Source organism: Silurus meridionalis, chromosome 2 (genome assembly GCF_014805685.1).
Source record: "Silurus meridionalis isolate SWU-2019-XX chromosome 2, ASM1480568v1, whole genome shotgun sequence".
NCBI classification, from domain to species: domain Eukaryota; kingdom Metazoa; phylum Chordata; class Actinopteri; order Siluriformes; family Siluridae; genus Silurus; species Silurus meridionalis.
Genome location: NC_060885.1, coordinates 12,182,868 through 12,199,846, shown reverse-complemented (window position 1 = coordinate 12,199,846; position 16,979 = coordinate 12,182,868). Strand labels below are relative to the sequence as shown.

Sequence of the window (16,979 nt, the reverse complement as noted above, 5' to 3'; positions counted from 1 at the left end):
ATTTAAAAAATTGTCTTTGAAAAATGAATGATTCAATGAGGATCTTTCTCTGAACCATTATTGCACAAGATAAAAATTCATAAATAATGAGCGGCTACGATTGGCTCAGTACTGCTAAAAAAAAAAAAAATTATATTTACGCATTATTATCATTCCATAGGTTTATTAATGCATTACTGGAAAAGTATTAACTGCTAAACCATCATTCAGAATCAATACAATCAATTCTAACATCAAATATCTGAAGATTTTTGTGAATACTATTTTTTCTGTTTGCTTTTACCCACTCGTACGTAAATATAACACCGTTTTTAATATTTAGTTGCTTCGACACAGCACATACAGTAATGCTAATCTAACCATCTGGACCTGAAGAGAGAATTAAAAAAAACTCAGCACTGGAAAGCCAAAGATAAATATGTAGTACGAGAACCTCTAAAGAAAGTTCTGGAAATGCTGCCATCTTTGCCAGGGCCACAGGCACAACATACGGCGTCACAGCCTGAAGTAGCCTCCTGTTAGTCTCAGTTCGTTCTGTGTATAGTGAATAAATCAGTTACACTTTTACTGAACATTGCAATCTGTTCCAAGAGTGATTCACAACACATACACGCGTATCTAAGAAGCGTATGGCAAGTCGAGTATTGCTTCTTGCCCACAAGTGGGTCAGAGCCACACTATGAGTCAGAGAGTCACACTGGGAGCAGCTCCACACAGGCAGAGCGATAGTCATGATCGTTTTACACTGCATGTCATGGAGAAGTGTGCAGGATCTTCCATTCGCTAAGCCTGCACTTTTTATTAAGAGAAGAGATTAATGGAAGTTGGATGACTCCCTCGTCTGCAAGGGACAGACTACTAAATGGGTTTAGTCACACAACAAAGTGCTTATTGTAAATCACCAAAAGCAGTGCTGAAGGAGAAAAGTGTTTAAGCTGAGGTACAACTTCATCACACAGTGGACTACCTCGCTGCTAGCCTCAGGAGAGAGAACGTTTTCTGTCACACACTTCCAGATCACATGACTCCCCCTAGAAGGACACAGATTTCTGCTTAGCTCCAGACAGACACCTATTTCGGCCGCATGTTTCTGAATTCCAAAAAAGGAGCAAGTGAAGGTAAGGAACGGGAATTCTTCTCAAGCCTTGCCCAGATGCAGCACATTCGCCTCAGGCAGAGGAATGTGAGTCACATCCAGGACTGTGTTAATAGTTTCCTTGATATGACACATGGAGTGTTATGGAGGAGCTCTCTCGGAGATGACGCAGAATCTGGCCCAATAGAGCTGAGCCCTGATCGCTTGGCCAAGCCAAACTCTTTCCCCCACTGAACCAATCATTCAAGGTACTGAGCGCAAACAATCTTCCTCATGCAGTTACACCTGCAGCATGGGTGTGGACGTTTGTGCCTGGGAGACAGACAGCCTGTGTTTTGCCTTCTCAGCTTACTTGCCTAGAAGTGCCTGGGCATGCCGCTGCTACAACGCAAGATGTTTTTTTATTCAGGGATACACAAGGTGCATTAATAACTGTCAAAAACAGAAATATGCTTTTTCTTTTGTTTCAGTAATGAACAGCCGTGTTCTTATTAGTTCCATATTCAGCAACAATTCTTTAAATCGATGCTGCAGTGGAATAGATCAGTTTCATTAGAGTTCAGTACAATAGTACAGTACAATTTATGTCATATGATTAAATACGAGGTCCTTAAAATGTATGTAAGGGTCTGTAAAGATACATAGGGACAATAGACAAGTTTCTTGTGATGTAGAGGCATCAGCTTCAGTAAGCAATAAAATGGGGGTTTTTAACTCTATATATAGTGCACCACAGCCGTGCACAGTATGATTGTATTTGATCGAGTAAAACTACAGTAGCGCTCAGGGCAGGAAGGGACTAACTATATAGACTGATTGCAGGTTGAAACTCTGCTCTGGTGAATAATCATGTAGTAGGACTTTCATGGGGTACAACTATAAAAGGGTCATGCTAAAGAGGGATGGAAGGCTCTGGAGAATTGTGCTTGTTGACTGTCTTTGGTAGGTCATGATGGTGGGCTCTAATGGTTAAAGGTGTCGAGGGATGGGAGAAACCCTAGATCCATCTCTGGGGGATAATAGAATAGACAGAACAGAGTATCTGGAGGGTCATGTTGTAGATGAGCAATGAGAAATACAAATATTTTAATGAGATTGCAGGTTTTATTGGGTAAGAACGTGTCAGTGGTAGGCTTTAATGAATGATAAGCCCTGATGGGTAACAGTGAAGTAGAGATGGTAGTATCTAGTAGGTATGGTAGATTAAGGTAGATAAAATATAGAGGAATGAAATGGGTATGTCAGAACAAGAAAGACATTTAGATGTTCTTCACTGGAGGTACTCCTAGACTAAAAATATAAATATTTGGTATAATGGGACAGAAGGCTCTGGTAGATAAAAATCTGAACAAATGTAAAGGTTTGGAGAAGTGCATGGAAGGTATGGTATACTTGAGATGGTCAAACATAATTCAGGGAGACTTCAGCATCACCTCGACATTAGGCAGTTTAAAACACAGAGACCTTAAGCGCTAATGAAAGGCTCTAGTGGAAGGATTAAATCATGTATAACTGTTCTTACCTTTAGGAGGAAAATAGGACTTGCTCTCTGCTTTATGGGGCCAGTCCACCACCAGGTGTCCATAGCGACGGAAACTATTGGTGATCTCATCTATGTGGGAGGGAAAAATAAAAGGAGAATTAACGACAAAGCCCATGACGTAGACATCAAAAAACAATGTTTCTTTGGAAGCCATGTCTGGGAAGTTGGCATAAATAAGACCTGTTCTTGCCTCTCTGACCAAAGTACAACATAACTACCTGATTTCTCTGTAGGAGAAATTTCTCAGAACTCGGCTCCCAGTGTCACTATTCACACTGTTCGAGTGAAATGTATCACATGTGCTGTCAGACACACAGAGTGTAGAGCTAAGAGCTTAAAACCAATATAGACAAAAATTCAGCTAAGACAAAGTGCTGTCATGAAAATATTCCAACAAAACAAAGACATTTCAGAAAGATTTTAATTTTAATTTAAAGTTATATCACATACCAACATAAAACACAAATAAGGAAGTTATGTAGAAATGTACACCACAGTTTTGACCTTCAGGAAAAATATAGAGACCCTAGAGACAACATGGTTATTGTGGTCCTAATCTGGGAAGACGCTCTAATAGGAATGACCTTGATGAATCTAGAAAATGTGCGCCTTGTGTTCAGGTCCACCTTAGTTATTGATTCTCTCCAAAAGACCAAATTTACAGGCTAGATGACCCTGATATGGATGACAAATTCTATCTATTATGGGAAAGCAGATTTACTTGGGGAGACAGCTGTCAAGATATTCTGTCCATTTGTAAAAAGAAAGGTCTTGCTGCCAGGTGGTGTCGGTACCTAGTTGTTGGTGTTTTGCTGCATTCTCTGCAATGTGGAAAGAATTAACAGGAAACTTTGAAAGGAGTATAATGAGTTGGGAATGAGGTGATTGGAAGGAATCCCAACTTGCTCAGTATTGAGTTAGCTGAATCCAGTCAGTTTAATGCAACTGTGTTTAAAACAACTCTGCATACAGGAAGATACTTAGGTGATTCTTATGTCCTTGTAGTCAAGAGGGTGAAATAGAAATATACAAAATGAATTATATTCCGTTTTGTTTATAAAGCTTTTAACCGTGGGCATTGTCAAAACGCCTGGAGGTGTCGGGATGAAGAAACCAGATTCAAAAGGGAACCCATTTCCATCTGGGAGACACAGGATAGTGCAATTATCTACTTACAGGAATTGTGGACTTTCTTTAAACACAGGCAAGATGCACAACTGCAGCCTAATGTAATGTATTGCTGGTCAGATGGCTCATATGTAGTTTTTATTATATAGCTTTACTGATGTTTACAAAGAAATAGATAAATGGTCTAATCAGATTGTAAGATTTGGTATGTAGAAATAAGAAATGAGCTACAAATTTAGTCTACATAAAGGACCTGGCCTCTTTTAACTAATTAATGAATAATTAATTGTTTATCTTTTTATAAAGGGGAACAAAGTCCACTTGTTTGAGTATTCCACAAAGCACTTTATTTTACATGACATAACATTGATTCACATGGGAAATACCTTCATCGATGTCTGGAGGCAGTCCACCAACAAAGACTTTCCTGGAATAGCGCTCCATCCTCTCACCGTTCTGACAGCGAGTGGGGGAGTTCAGCCCCGGAGTGAGAGAATGATCTCCGTGAGTATCATCCAAAAAGCCATCCTCGAAAGGAAACAGTGATGAGCGACCTACACACACGGGTAGAGAAAGAGAAACAGAGATAAAGAAAAGAGAGAGAAACAGAAAGAGAGCACAAAGGAGGATAAAAGAGTGTGAGGGAAAGAAAAACAGAAGGAGATCATTGCGATTAATTATCATGTTTGTGATCTGTTTATTAAAGAAACAACCTAGACAAAGAGATCTATAACAAGCCAGCGAATTTCAATTACACACACAGCGCTGATTTAGCTGGGTAAGATGCCAGTGTGCTGAATTGCTTTGGATTCTATTTATTGCTTTTCATCTGGGACTGCTAGCTTTCAGACACTGAACACGACATCAGAGTCCTCAGCTAAGAAGCAGAGCAGAGAAAAGGGCCAGTCCACTGAGGTTCAGTGCGAGCAGGAAAATGACACAGCAGGCTGGGAAACTGGGTTATGCCAGGAGGTGATTAACACTGCGGTGCTGGTTAAAAGCAAATCTTTACTCCAACCCAATTTAATCAAAATCACAACTAAAAGAGAACTGCCAACAAATAAAACACATACAGTGCTGATTTATATAAATATGTCTTGAAAATTTCTTGCAAATCCCTTAAAAAAAAGGCTGCATAATGTAGGTTCAGCAGGAGAAATTAAGCATCGCTTTTTCAAGCACTTGAAAACAAATGAAATCAATGTGCTTTCATGATCAACACGGATGGGAAAAAGTTCAACATGATTTACTTTTTGCCCATGTGCTTAAGTGTGCGTGTGCATGTGTGTGTATGTGTATATATATATATATATATATATATATATATATATATATATATATATATAAAATAATATATATATATATATATATATATATATATATATATATATATATATATATATATATATATATATATATATATAAATAAAAGAGGAGTGGGAATGTGTGTTTATACACACACACACGCACACCCACACAGGTAAGGTACCAACAATGGTTCTCTTTTATCAAGTTGTATATGAATAAACCTTTGTGACTTAGGAGCATTTGTGAGCCATTTGCCATTTGTGAGCCTTAAGAGCATTTATACAAATAATAAAAAAAAGGGTTATTAAAAAAAAATACCATAATAATCCAATAAATAAAAGACAACATGCCAAAATAAATCTATAAATTAAGACATATAAGACCAATCAGTAAAAAAAAAAAAATGCCATCACATAAAATGAGGACACAGGGCAATGGCTCAATATATAAACTGACTCCTTCCACAGCTATTTGGACAAAATGATTGACAAGTGACTGAGCTGGTATGCCTTAAGCTCCCATGTGCCACATGATCTGTAGTGTGCTACTTGTAACTCATAACCCACACCTGCTTTTCAAACATGACTTTGGCAAAGGTGTGGGGGATTTCTGAGCAAATGTCCCAGAGATAATTTGCTTTGAATTTAAAATTTCTGCATGACGTCCTAAACCTTTTCATGTGCTGCAAAATAATATACACTCTATGGCCAAAGGCATATGGACACCTGAAGATCACCACCCATATAGTTCTTCTCTAAACCAGGAAGCACACAATTGTATAGGATGTCTTTTTATGCTTTATACACACTCTTTGCCTTTACTGGAACTAAAAGGGGTCCAAATATGTTGAACAAAGTGAGCTCCATGAAGAAGTAGTTTGGTGTGGATTTAGTTATAGATAGTTTGACCTCAGCCCCACTGAACACCTTTCGGATGGATTGGACTTCCTTGACCATCTTCATGCTCCAATCGAGCAGAAATCCCTTCCAAATGGGCGAAGGTTATTATAACAGCAAAGGAGGACTGAATCTGAAAATGGATGTTTAAAAAGTATAAGAGTTATAGTCAGGTGTCCATATATTTTTGGCATAACCATTAACCCGTGCTTTTATCTCTGTAAGCTTGGTCTTTTATGGAGTTTAATAGCTGCAAATCCGCTGTGTAGTGATATCGCTCGGTAATTTACAGGTCATTAGCATTCATCTCACACACATACATGAACACAAAAATGGTTTCAGAAATAGTTTAGTATCTCTGGCATTTATATACAATATATATAGAAAATTGATAAAAGAGGCCCATTGTCCATGATACTGTAGCATGACTGAGTGGCACTCAGACCTGTGTTTGTGTTTTAAGGAGACCAAATCACAAAACACATTGTTAAGCATGACAAACACAATGACTATGGCAAAAAGGAAAATGATTGTCCAACTATTATTTTCTTATTGAAAAAAAAACACACACAAAAACAGGAAATAAAACACTGAAGGCCCATGTTAGGAAATTATTGGTTAAAAGTTTCCTTCCCACCAACATGATTATATGTATTGATGATCTTATAAAATATAATCCAGAAAGAAGCATAAATTATTAAGACATCATCCAACCACAGCAAAATAAGACAGACATTCAGTAAGCTATACCCCATCCCACCCCTTTCATCCCCACCCCGGTACATAGACAGCTTAACCTGAGCAAACACAGATACAAAGAGGAAAGAGTGTTACCTCTTCTGCGACCATAACTCCTGGCTGTTCCGGGCACAAAAGGAGGGGGAGAGAAAGGACAACATACAGGGGATGGGGAGGAAAGAAAGAGGGGATCGGAGAAGGAACGATGGAGAGAAAGAAACGGAGAGACAGAGGGGAGAGGGAGAGAAACAGAGACATGGGTTTTGTGGGCAGACATTGGGAACAGTCACTAAGGCAACAGTGTGGGAGCACAGGCCCTTAAACAGCACAGCTCTGTTGTTTTTGGCTCAGTCTGTCCGTCCACACACACACACACACACACACACACACACACACACACACACACACACACACACACACACACACACACACACACACACACACACACAGATTTGTGATTATATCAGGCTCAGCGTGGCAAAAGTGGGACTGGATAATTATCTATAATTACCTTAAGATAATTATCTTTAATTACCTCTTTCACATACATAAGCTCACAGATGCCCACAATTGGCTAGTGTCGCTGTGATTGACAGGGGAGAGTGGGAGAGAATGCAATCCCTCCCTCCCATACAGATAGTATGGCCAATCTGTCTCTCTTGGACTCCAGGACACAAGCGGCTATGGCATCATTGGGATTCAAACACGCGATCGTAGGGTGACCGTGTGAACGCTTTTCTTTCATGCCACTTAGGAGCCCCCACTCAGGCACCCGATGCATAAAGACCCACCCTCAACTGATGATTATAAACAGAAGTCGCTAGATAAGAGCATCTGCCGAATGTCGTAAATGTAAATGCCCAAAAACAAAGCACTATTCCTCATTTATGACTCTGACCAAAAGCTTACAGCCCGTGTTCTACCACATGACCGCCTGACTACACAAGGAAAAAGGTCGTCGACCCGAACGCCTACTCGTACTGAGAACGAACAAATACAAAAACAAATTATTACTAAACAACCGATGACTGGATGTTTGATTCAACTGTATGACCACACTACTTTATATGTAGGTTATGAGCATACAGAGCCTATGAAGCCCATAAGTGCCAAGAAAGACACAATGGGCCCTAAACGATTTCTATCCCAGAAATTGAGCCTATCCTATTACACACCATCAGATTGGAAGAGAAAAGGCTAATCACATGCATGAGACAGATAGATCCATGTGGCACATGCCTACATTGCTTGACATGGGTTAGAAGGTGGCTATCGTTTTCAAACAGAAAGTTATGCTCTCATGTACTCTAGGTCATGTGTGGCATTAAACTCACGGCCTCCTGCCGATCAGGCGAAACCTTAATAGCACACTCCCAGAGGTTGATTTGCATTTTAGAAAAATGTTGCAAATTCTGTGAAAATGCTGGTGGTTGAACCGTTGTGCTCTGGGCTGCGTTGACACCTTTTGGGCTACTTGTTGCACTTATACCTCTTTCACACTAAATAGATTCTGTCCATTTGATTCTTTGTAATGGGGTTTACTTAAAGCTGTTTACAAACACGGTTTACTTGAAGCTGAGGCACTAGACAGTGTCAAAGTTTTAATAGTGCATGGGTTACTTCTGCACGGTCTCTAAACACCAACGCAACACAACCGTGTGGATCACATCATCTTGTTAGTGTTCAGGCAGGGCGCCGGGCTTGAATTAAAGCTCACGCTGACTCTCGTAGGATAGAAACTCCAATGAGCTAAAGAGTCTCTCAGCATGCTTTCTTATAACACTCACTCCTCAAAGCAAGGCCTCCAACATCGGCCAATTGTGTGGCATTCTCACTGCAGGAGGACAATATTTACTCCAGACTGGAGCATCCTTCATTTATCTACTTTTTTCATTTAAAGTGTCTGTGTGTTTAAGCTGCTAAGAGCAGACACAAGTCGCCTGATGAGAAGAGGTCAGGAGTCTAGAGTGCCTAGCAACATGAGGGAGAAAGAAGGAGAGGGAGTAAGAGATATGAGTCTTGTGAAACAATATTAGCCAAGCCAATGACTGTGAGAGAGTGGGGGGGATTTGGTCCAAAGTTTAAGTGTTTCATAAAGTGGAATTTGCTTTGGGGCAATTGGTAGGAGGTTAAGGCAACCGACCGATGAGCTTATCTCTGAGAAAAATTGCTGCCACTATTTAAGAGGACCCATGAAAAAGAGACATTTGCACTGAACACAGAGCCTGATCTTGGCACGGTTTTAACAACAGTGACAGTGCAAGTCACAGTGTAACTTAAGAAAGGCTCTTTACGGACATCTTGATGGCTCGAAATGTCCTTCGGAACGCTTATAACTCCAAACACAATTAGAATCAGGGGAAAGTAATTACAGCGGCTAGCGATACCGCAGTAGCGCCAGAGTATTCACCTGTTTAAATATTTCCATTTAAGTATAAGATGGCACAAAAATGTCCCCCATCCACTCTGCCTGACTGACACACACTCGCACACTTATATAACAACATCTGATAGTAAACATCAGACACCTACTGGGTGCCTCAGGCAACGCCATGCATTCCATGCCCTGTGCTAAAGTGTGTTGAGCATACATGGGTGTGTTGATCAAAAACAGCCATACGTTTGAAACCGTTCCAAATGTTTAAAGCAGCATCCCTCTCTAGCCCCCTGTGGCTATGAGGCACCTGCTGAAGGGGACAGAAAGGATATCTAATGTTCCAAGGTGGTTATTTTAGTGATCCTGAGTGCAGGCTGTGAGCAGCTCTGCTTGCCTGGCACTGGATCTATTCGAAGTGCTCAGAAACAGAGCCATGAGGCAGTATTGTGAACTATGAGACACAGCGGGGAGTTCGGGGTATGTAAAGGTCAAACCGACAGGCAAAAATGAGCCAGGCTTCCAGCCAGCTGTTCTAAAGAATAACTACATGAAACTAAATGGGGAAATGAGCAACACCGATATTTATAGACAGACGTTTTAAAATAGTCCATGTATATCTATTTGGAGCAGATTTGCCATTAGGAAGAGTGCATATAACTATAGACATTAATGAATACAATTACAATTCAAGTGAAAATACAGTGTCCCTGAATTCAGAATGAAAGGAATGAACACAAAGCACTCACTCAGTGGCATTATGTGTTCTGCTGCTGGGTGATGAAAGTTCAGACCCATGCGTCCTAAGGAAACACAAACAAAGAAGAAAACATAGGTCAAAACAAAGCAAAATGACAAAGAGCACAGAACATCAGGTGAGCGTTCTATTTCATTTAAAGACACGCCACATTACACAAGTTACACAAAAATGTAGTAAGATAGTATGCCAGAATTAAAGGCTTATGGTAAATCGCAAGGACATGCAAAACATCGTCACATGATGCTACTGAATGCTATCTGGTTGTGCAAGGAAGTACATCAATTTCCGTTGGGGTCGGAATGAGAAAGAAGATCAAGTGAAGAGCGGCATTAAGGTTTTTTTATAAGGCAGATTGGGAAATCCTTAGTTTCACAAGTGCGACAGTATTGCACGGATATGCTGATAAACAGATAGTCTGTCAAGGCTGAGGCAAAGGCATGGAAATATGCAGCATAAAGAGAGCTTCATGGCTCAGACAATGGAGAGGAGAATGCTGGGAATTTATCAGAGAATTCATTCTGTGCCTGGCTCAGCCACCCAACCCCATCCCACCCCATCCCATCCAGTGAGAGAAATGTGCCAGGTGTAGCAAGAATAAACTTTTCCTGTCTCACATACACAGACCATCACAAACGGCGCACCAGTAGTAAAGTGTGCTAAGTTATGTTTGTTGCTGAACTGTTCACATCTCTTCTCAAGGCTTGGCACTTTGCCTTGCAGCTATCGTCATGGCCAAGTGACAGAGTTAACAACACACCCTGTGATGTCCTGCAAGATTCTCACAGTGACGCCTGCAGCTTCAACTGGCTCTGACTAGCTTGTATGCAAACACAGGTGTTGATAAGGCTCCTGTGTGAATTTGCACAGTCAGGCCACCAGGGCACACGGGCACTCCTACAGATGAAGCCTTCGAGCTTCTACTCTGACACTTCTGACATGCGCAACTCTCTTGTGCTCTCTTTAACAACTATACAAATGAGAGCAATAAAAGTTCTGGTTTTCCAAGTTTGTAGTAGAACTCTAGGATTTTACTTTACTGGGGTCTACAGCATTTGACTAAATGACCCTGAGTTTCCACTTGTTTTAGGCAGTGGTGGGCGTCATTGCCAGCAAAGCCTCCTCTGCTGGCCTAAACACTATCAGAAACACTGACCTACAATTATAACCTAAATTCTAATATTTGATCCATGAAACTGTATTACTTTATTCCCAACAGTTTATTCTTTTCATTTTGTAGCGTGTCCTTTTGACTGCACTTCTTCCAGTATGTGTTTGTTAGATTTTTTGTCCAATCAGATTTCAGCCTCTATGTGTTGCCATGTCAATCTAATCTGCCCATTGGTGCTTTCATTAGTGCTGGCCTTTTTACCTTAGTCTCTATAAGAATTAAAACTTTCTTTAACCAATTAGATTTCAAATTCGCCTCTCAGGGCCAGCTAGCTGGACAAGAATAGCGTAATCATTTTTCCATCCTCTGATTGGTTGGTCAGAGGGAAACTATTACAGCCAAGTTCGACTGGCAAAACACGTCTGTAGCGCGCTTGCACACATGAATATATCTGAGTTAGACTTTGTTATGCCTACGGAGGAAGAGAAATTGATTTGGTCTCGGACATACTTAAAAATCCATTTTGAAGAAAAGCTAGACGGCTAGGAGAGGTCGGCCAACCCCGAAGCAAGCTAGCTTGTCTCAGCCCGGGAAAGGGTTTATTCACCACTTCCAGACCAGTGAATACGAGCGATACCACTGGACTACAGCCTCTGAGGAGCGGTGCAAATTATAAGTCTGTTGTAATTTATTTACATTTTTATTTTTTTGTCATGTTATTAGACAAATATTGATTCTGAACTACTCCAGATGATGTAGGTGCACAGTTGCGGTTGTAGTGTAGAGATTTTGAGCTCACTTTAGTAAAATGGTATTCACCCTCCATATGTTCAATTCAATTCAATTCATTTTTATTTGTATAGCGCTTTTAACAATGAACATTGTCTCAAAGCAGCTTTACACAGATAAAGTGGTGATATGTGAAATGCCTCTCTCTCTCTGTAATGCCACGCGTTGTTATATTTAGTTTTTGTATAGTATTGGTGGTTTCTATAATTGCGACGTGATAGTGGTGGTATTAAGAGGTGGATTAAGTCGGGTTAATCCCCACTGAAGGCCCAGGTAACAAATGCACGGCCCACCACTGGATTTAGGAATATAGGTATCTATATAAAAGATATAAGGATCATATGTACTTTATTTTCAAATCAAAAGAATAAAAAAAGTAAAAAGGTTATTTTGTTATAATTAAATAATATATTTTCCAAAACTAGCTACTTTATTTGAAGCTCTGTGACAGCAGCACTCATTTGACAGCAACACAGTGCAGAAATTCATGCAGATTTTCTAGTTGGTGGTGCCTGACAGGTTGGTTTGAGTGTTTCAGAAACAGCTGATGTCCTGTTTTTATGCGTACAACATTATTTACAGTAAAAATACAGCCAATAAGTAAACATTCTGCATGGGGAAGCATTGTGTAAATACGATTGGTTGAAGAAAAATGACACGATTGTTGGTATTTTTTTTGCTGTTTTTATGTGTGAACATGAAAAGTAGCAGTTTACAAAGCAACACTTTACAATCATGATAAATAGAAACAAACAGTGGAACCTCGTTACTCGCGACCTTGACACTCGTGACCTCGATAGTTTAGACTTTTCATTAGAAACCGGACTGAGAGTAACTAGTGAAAAATCTGATAGCCTGCGAGTGGCACGAAAGTTCGGAGTAAAACAGAGTTTGTATTAATAAATTACATAAAATGTTTGAAAAATTGTATTATTGTATTATTAATTTAAAGCAGTACATAAAACATTTATGACAAGTAATTACATTTTTTTATTAAAAAAAAGAAACTATCAAAAGGAGAGAGTCAAAACCCTTTCGTAATGTGTATGTGACATAAAATTTGATTTGATTTGACCTCGTTGCTCGCAACGGGTCAGAACGTAACCCCCACGAGTATCCAGGTTGCACTGTACAACAATCCAAGCAATGAATACCATTATAACTGTGACATAAGACATTATAATCAGTGCCTGAGTTACAAACACCATAATGGCAAATATAAAGCTTTTTATGGTCGAATCATTGATCAGAAAATGAGTGTTTGATATAAAATGTAACTAGCATAGATTTAGAAAAAAAGTTAGCTACTCATCAACTGCTTGCAGCTCATGAACATTGGATAAAACAACTTTGACTTCTGTAAAACGTTTGCCCACAAAGCTTAATCATTTAAAGAATTTAAAGGGAAAAACATTCCATTATAAGGTACTTTACTTGTTTGTCAAATTCTTTCTCATTTCCTGAAAAATAGTTTGCAGTTAAGGCCAGTTAAAGTTTCATATTTGCCATTTTGGTGTTTGTATGTACCTTCTACCTCAAACACTGGTTATAATGACTTATGTTGCAGTTATAGTCATATGCATTGCAGGGGGCTGTTGTATACACATTGCTATATATTATCAGCTATATATTTTGCCATTTTAGCAATAGCAAATTGCTTTTCTTTTTACCCAGTAGTGTATGTGTATATTTAACCATGATATATGATGATGTCATTAGAATGATAAATAACAAATGTCTGACAAACAACTGACGTGCAGATTAAAATATCTCTTCTATGTTTTCTGACAGTAAACGCCACCATTTTTTTCTAGAGAACACAAATTCCTTCTTCAATCTCTGTTACCACACGCCTGCTCACCGACCAGTATTGAACACTACAGTCATTGTAACTGTGATAAAGCCTGCAGCACTGAACTGTTATTGTTGCATCTACATTCAGAGCCAGTTGTGCTCTTATTTTACTTATTGTTTCAAATCCAGGCCAAAGCAGAATCACCTCATGAAAATGGCTCTAAGGTCAAAGAAAAACTGATTTATCAAAATTTCCAGTAACTCCAATTAAATTCCAATAAATTAAAGAGTGCATGTGTTATTGCTCCGTTGTGTTCCAGAAGCTATCTGATCTACTGGTCTATCAATAGATCATCATTAAGAGATTCTTAACCCCTGCTGAAAGACTGAAGCGGAGTTAATCACTCCAGGCCAAAAGCTCAAGTGATGCTTCCAAGTAGTGATTTATTTTCTACAGCAGCATGGACTTTTAGAATTTCCAGCTGTAAAGTTTATATTAATGCACTCTTTCAAATACATTTTTGTTTCTCATACAATATATGGACAAAAGCATGTGGACACCTGACCATAAAATTGCACATCAGTTATAATACCTCCAGTCTTCTACAATCTGAAGGGTGCTTACATTCAGCCACAAGGATGTTAGTAACGTCAGGTACTGATACAGGGTGAGGAAGCCTGGGGTGCAGTCAGCGTTCCCAGAGGTTGAGGTCAAAGCTCTATAGCAGGCCATTCAAGATCTTCCATGTCAACCCATATTTTAATGGAGTTTGCTTTGTGCACAAAGGCATTGTCATGCTGGAACAAGTTTGGAAATTTAATCCAGTGACAGGAAATTTAATCAAAAACATCCTACAAAATTGTGTGCCGCTGATGTTGTGGTAACAATTTGGGAAAGACACTACATATGGCTGAAAAAAATACAGGTGTCCCAATAGCTCTAGCCTAAACTGAAGTTTATTTTATTTCCAGAACCTTCCAATACAAAAATTTTGAATTAATTGCAGATTTCAGACTGGTGTTAACAGATAAACACTAAAAGCAAATCAGGTAGCGTTTTTTACTTTAAGGTTTTGGTTAACTGCTGCATATTTGGTTTGTGTTTAATAGTCTTAGCAAGAGAAAAATTGCATAAATAAAGCAAATGTACTCCTGAGACCTGCCTGTGCCAGACAGATACAGGAGAATTCACTTATATTATTCTACTTTTATATATATATATATATATATATATATATATATATATATATATATATATATATATATATATATATATATTTTTTTTTTTTTTTTTTTATATAAAAGATAAAATCACTTCGATGTACAAACATTTTCAAAAGTATTTCTGAATTTTTTTTTTTTTTGTCTTAATGAATCAAGTGCAAATGCCCCTGTTTAATAGTTGGGTAACAAAACATACTTGTAAGAAGTCACATACATACATACATACATACATACATACATACATACATACATACACACATACATACATACACACACACACACTCCTCTTCACATTCAGTCCCCATTTGCTGTGAAAATAACCTCCACTCTTCTGAGATGTTCCACTAGATTTTGAAGTGCGGTTCAGGAGATTTGTGCAAATTCAGCCACAAGCCTCAGGTAGCTAGTTAATTCAGGAAAGCAATAAATATTACTTACTATGCACCACACATAGCTCTCGATTTATTACTCCAATTATGAATTAGGCCATTGATTTACACACACACACACACACACACACACACACACACACACACACACACACACACACCACACATTAGCTTTCCTAAAAACTAATAAACTCACTGAAATAAAATTAAAAAAGAGAAAAAGTCATTTAAACACCAAGAGCAAAAAGGTATGAACTGCCAAACCTGGAAATATCATGTTAAAGAATTACATCAACAATGCTAATTGAGAATTGAGAAACGGAGCAACTCTACAGATTTTCCAACTCCTCTCTAAAGTGCAACTGGTATTCCTCAGCTTTAATGCCAGTAAGGAAAAGAGTCGCTCTTCATTCTCACATCTGGGCAGTAATGATGTTCTTAAACCGCGCAAAAAGGCCTAGGTTAATTCCTGTATTTCACACAAAAACCTCAAATGTACTGTGACAAGGAAAGCAATCTGTGACGAGGGAAGAGTCCCCCAATTTCAATTCCTATTCCGAAAGCTATACATTTGAAACTTAGTCACAAGTGCTAGATTAAGTGCACATGTAAAGGCATCAGGCCTAAAGTCCATTGATGAAGAGACTCCTATAAAATCACATAATCCACTTGCCATCTACATTTTAGCAGAGCACAAGCTCATTTTCTTTATACCACAGCATGGCTGAATGCTTAAATCTGATTAGTCAAAAAGCCTGCGTGCATTTTTACAGCAGCACGATTTGGAAAGTACCGTGTACGGCTGTACAAAGTGCTATTAATATTCATACGTTTAAAGTATTTAGGACAGTAGCATTGATGCTTCCTGGTTCCTTGGTAGAGTTTTTTTTTTTTAATAGAAAGTGGAAAAAGAGAGATAATCAAACAAGCGAGAGAGAATCAATCAGAGATTCTGCGGAGGGCCCGGCTGCGTATTTTGGCAATAAGACAAGATTTTCTTTTAGATGTTCCACAACATTCTAATAAACTAATAAAAAAAAACTAATAAATCATTATTTGGAGTAACAGTGGGGTTTTGGTCTTTTAATGAATAAATTTTAAGAAATGAAAAATTATGAGGGCTTGTGAGGGACTAAAAACTTCTCACAGATGAACCTAAAACAGCTTTAAAGGTGTGCAGTGAAATTGACATAGATCAATGGAGAAAAAACGTCTTCATTGGCATGCAGATGTCGTATAAGAGCGATAACATTTCAGGACATGCTGTTAAAGAGAAAAAAATAATCCACTTTTGGGGTGGTAATGATGTGGAATATTTTCCTACAACAAAATGGACTCTGTATTACTCCAGAGGTGTAAGCATTATTTGTTGGAATTTTTCTAATTAACTATAAAAAAATAAATAAATAAAAACCCTGTATGAATAAAAACTGTTCTTTCAAATCATATTTGCTCAATTTGTGTTTTGTTGATGGCGGTGGGGAGTGCTGCTAAAGCTCATTTAACAACACACACATACACACACACACACACACAGGGTCACACACTGTCTTTCCCTGTGGGGTCAGGACAAACTGAACCAAACCCATATGCATGACAAAAGTAAATGTCAAACTAGCCCTGGATATTTTTCTTCTCTAGAACAGTTTTGAGAACGCAGAGTTAGCTGTCAAATGGCATTTCCACCTGAACACACCCTGCAGCTGTGCTTTCTACTGTACAAAACTGTCAGTTTGGCTCCATGAACATACTTTCGCTTGCAGTAAACAGTCGAAAACGCTTCTCATACATATCACCAATAAACTGAACTGAGGAATAATAACAACTGCCAG

At 38.8% G+C, this 16,979-nt stretch overlaps 1 protein-coding gene across 1 annotated transcript in view; it reads right to left on the bottom strand.

Moving 5' to 3' along the window:
- The window catches only part of cpeb3 (cytoplasmic polyadenylation element binding protein 3), a 41,714-nt gene that overhangs the window by 11,634 nt on the left and 13,101 nt on the right, over positions 1 to 16,979 (bottom strand). Inside the window, 4 exon segments of the mRNA XM_046870355.1 lie at positions 2,619 to 2,708; positions 4,154 to 4,321; positions 6,806 to 6,829; positions 9,833 to 9,886. Of these exon segments, the coding sequence (XP_046726311.1) occupies positions 2,619 to 2,708; positions 4,154 to 4,321; positions 6,806 to 6,829; positions 9,833 to 9,886 (336 nt within the window).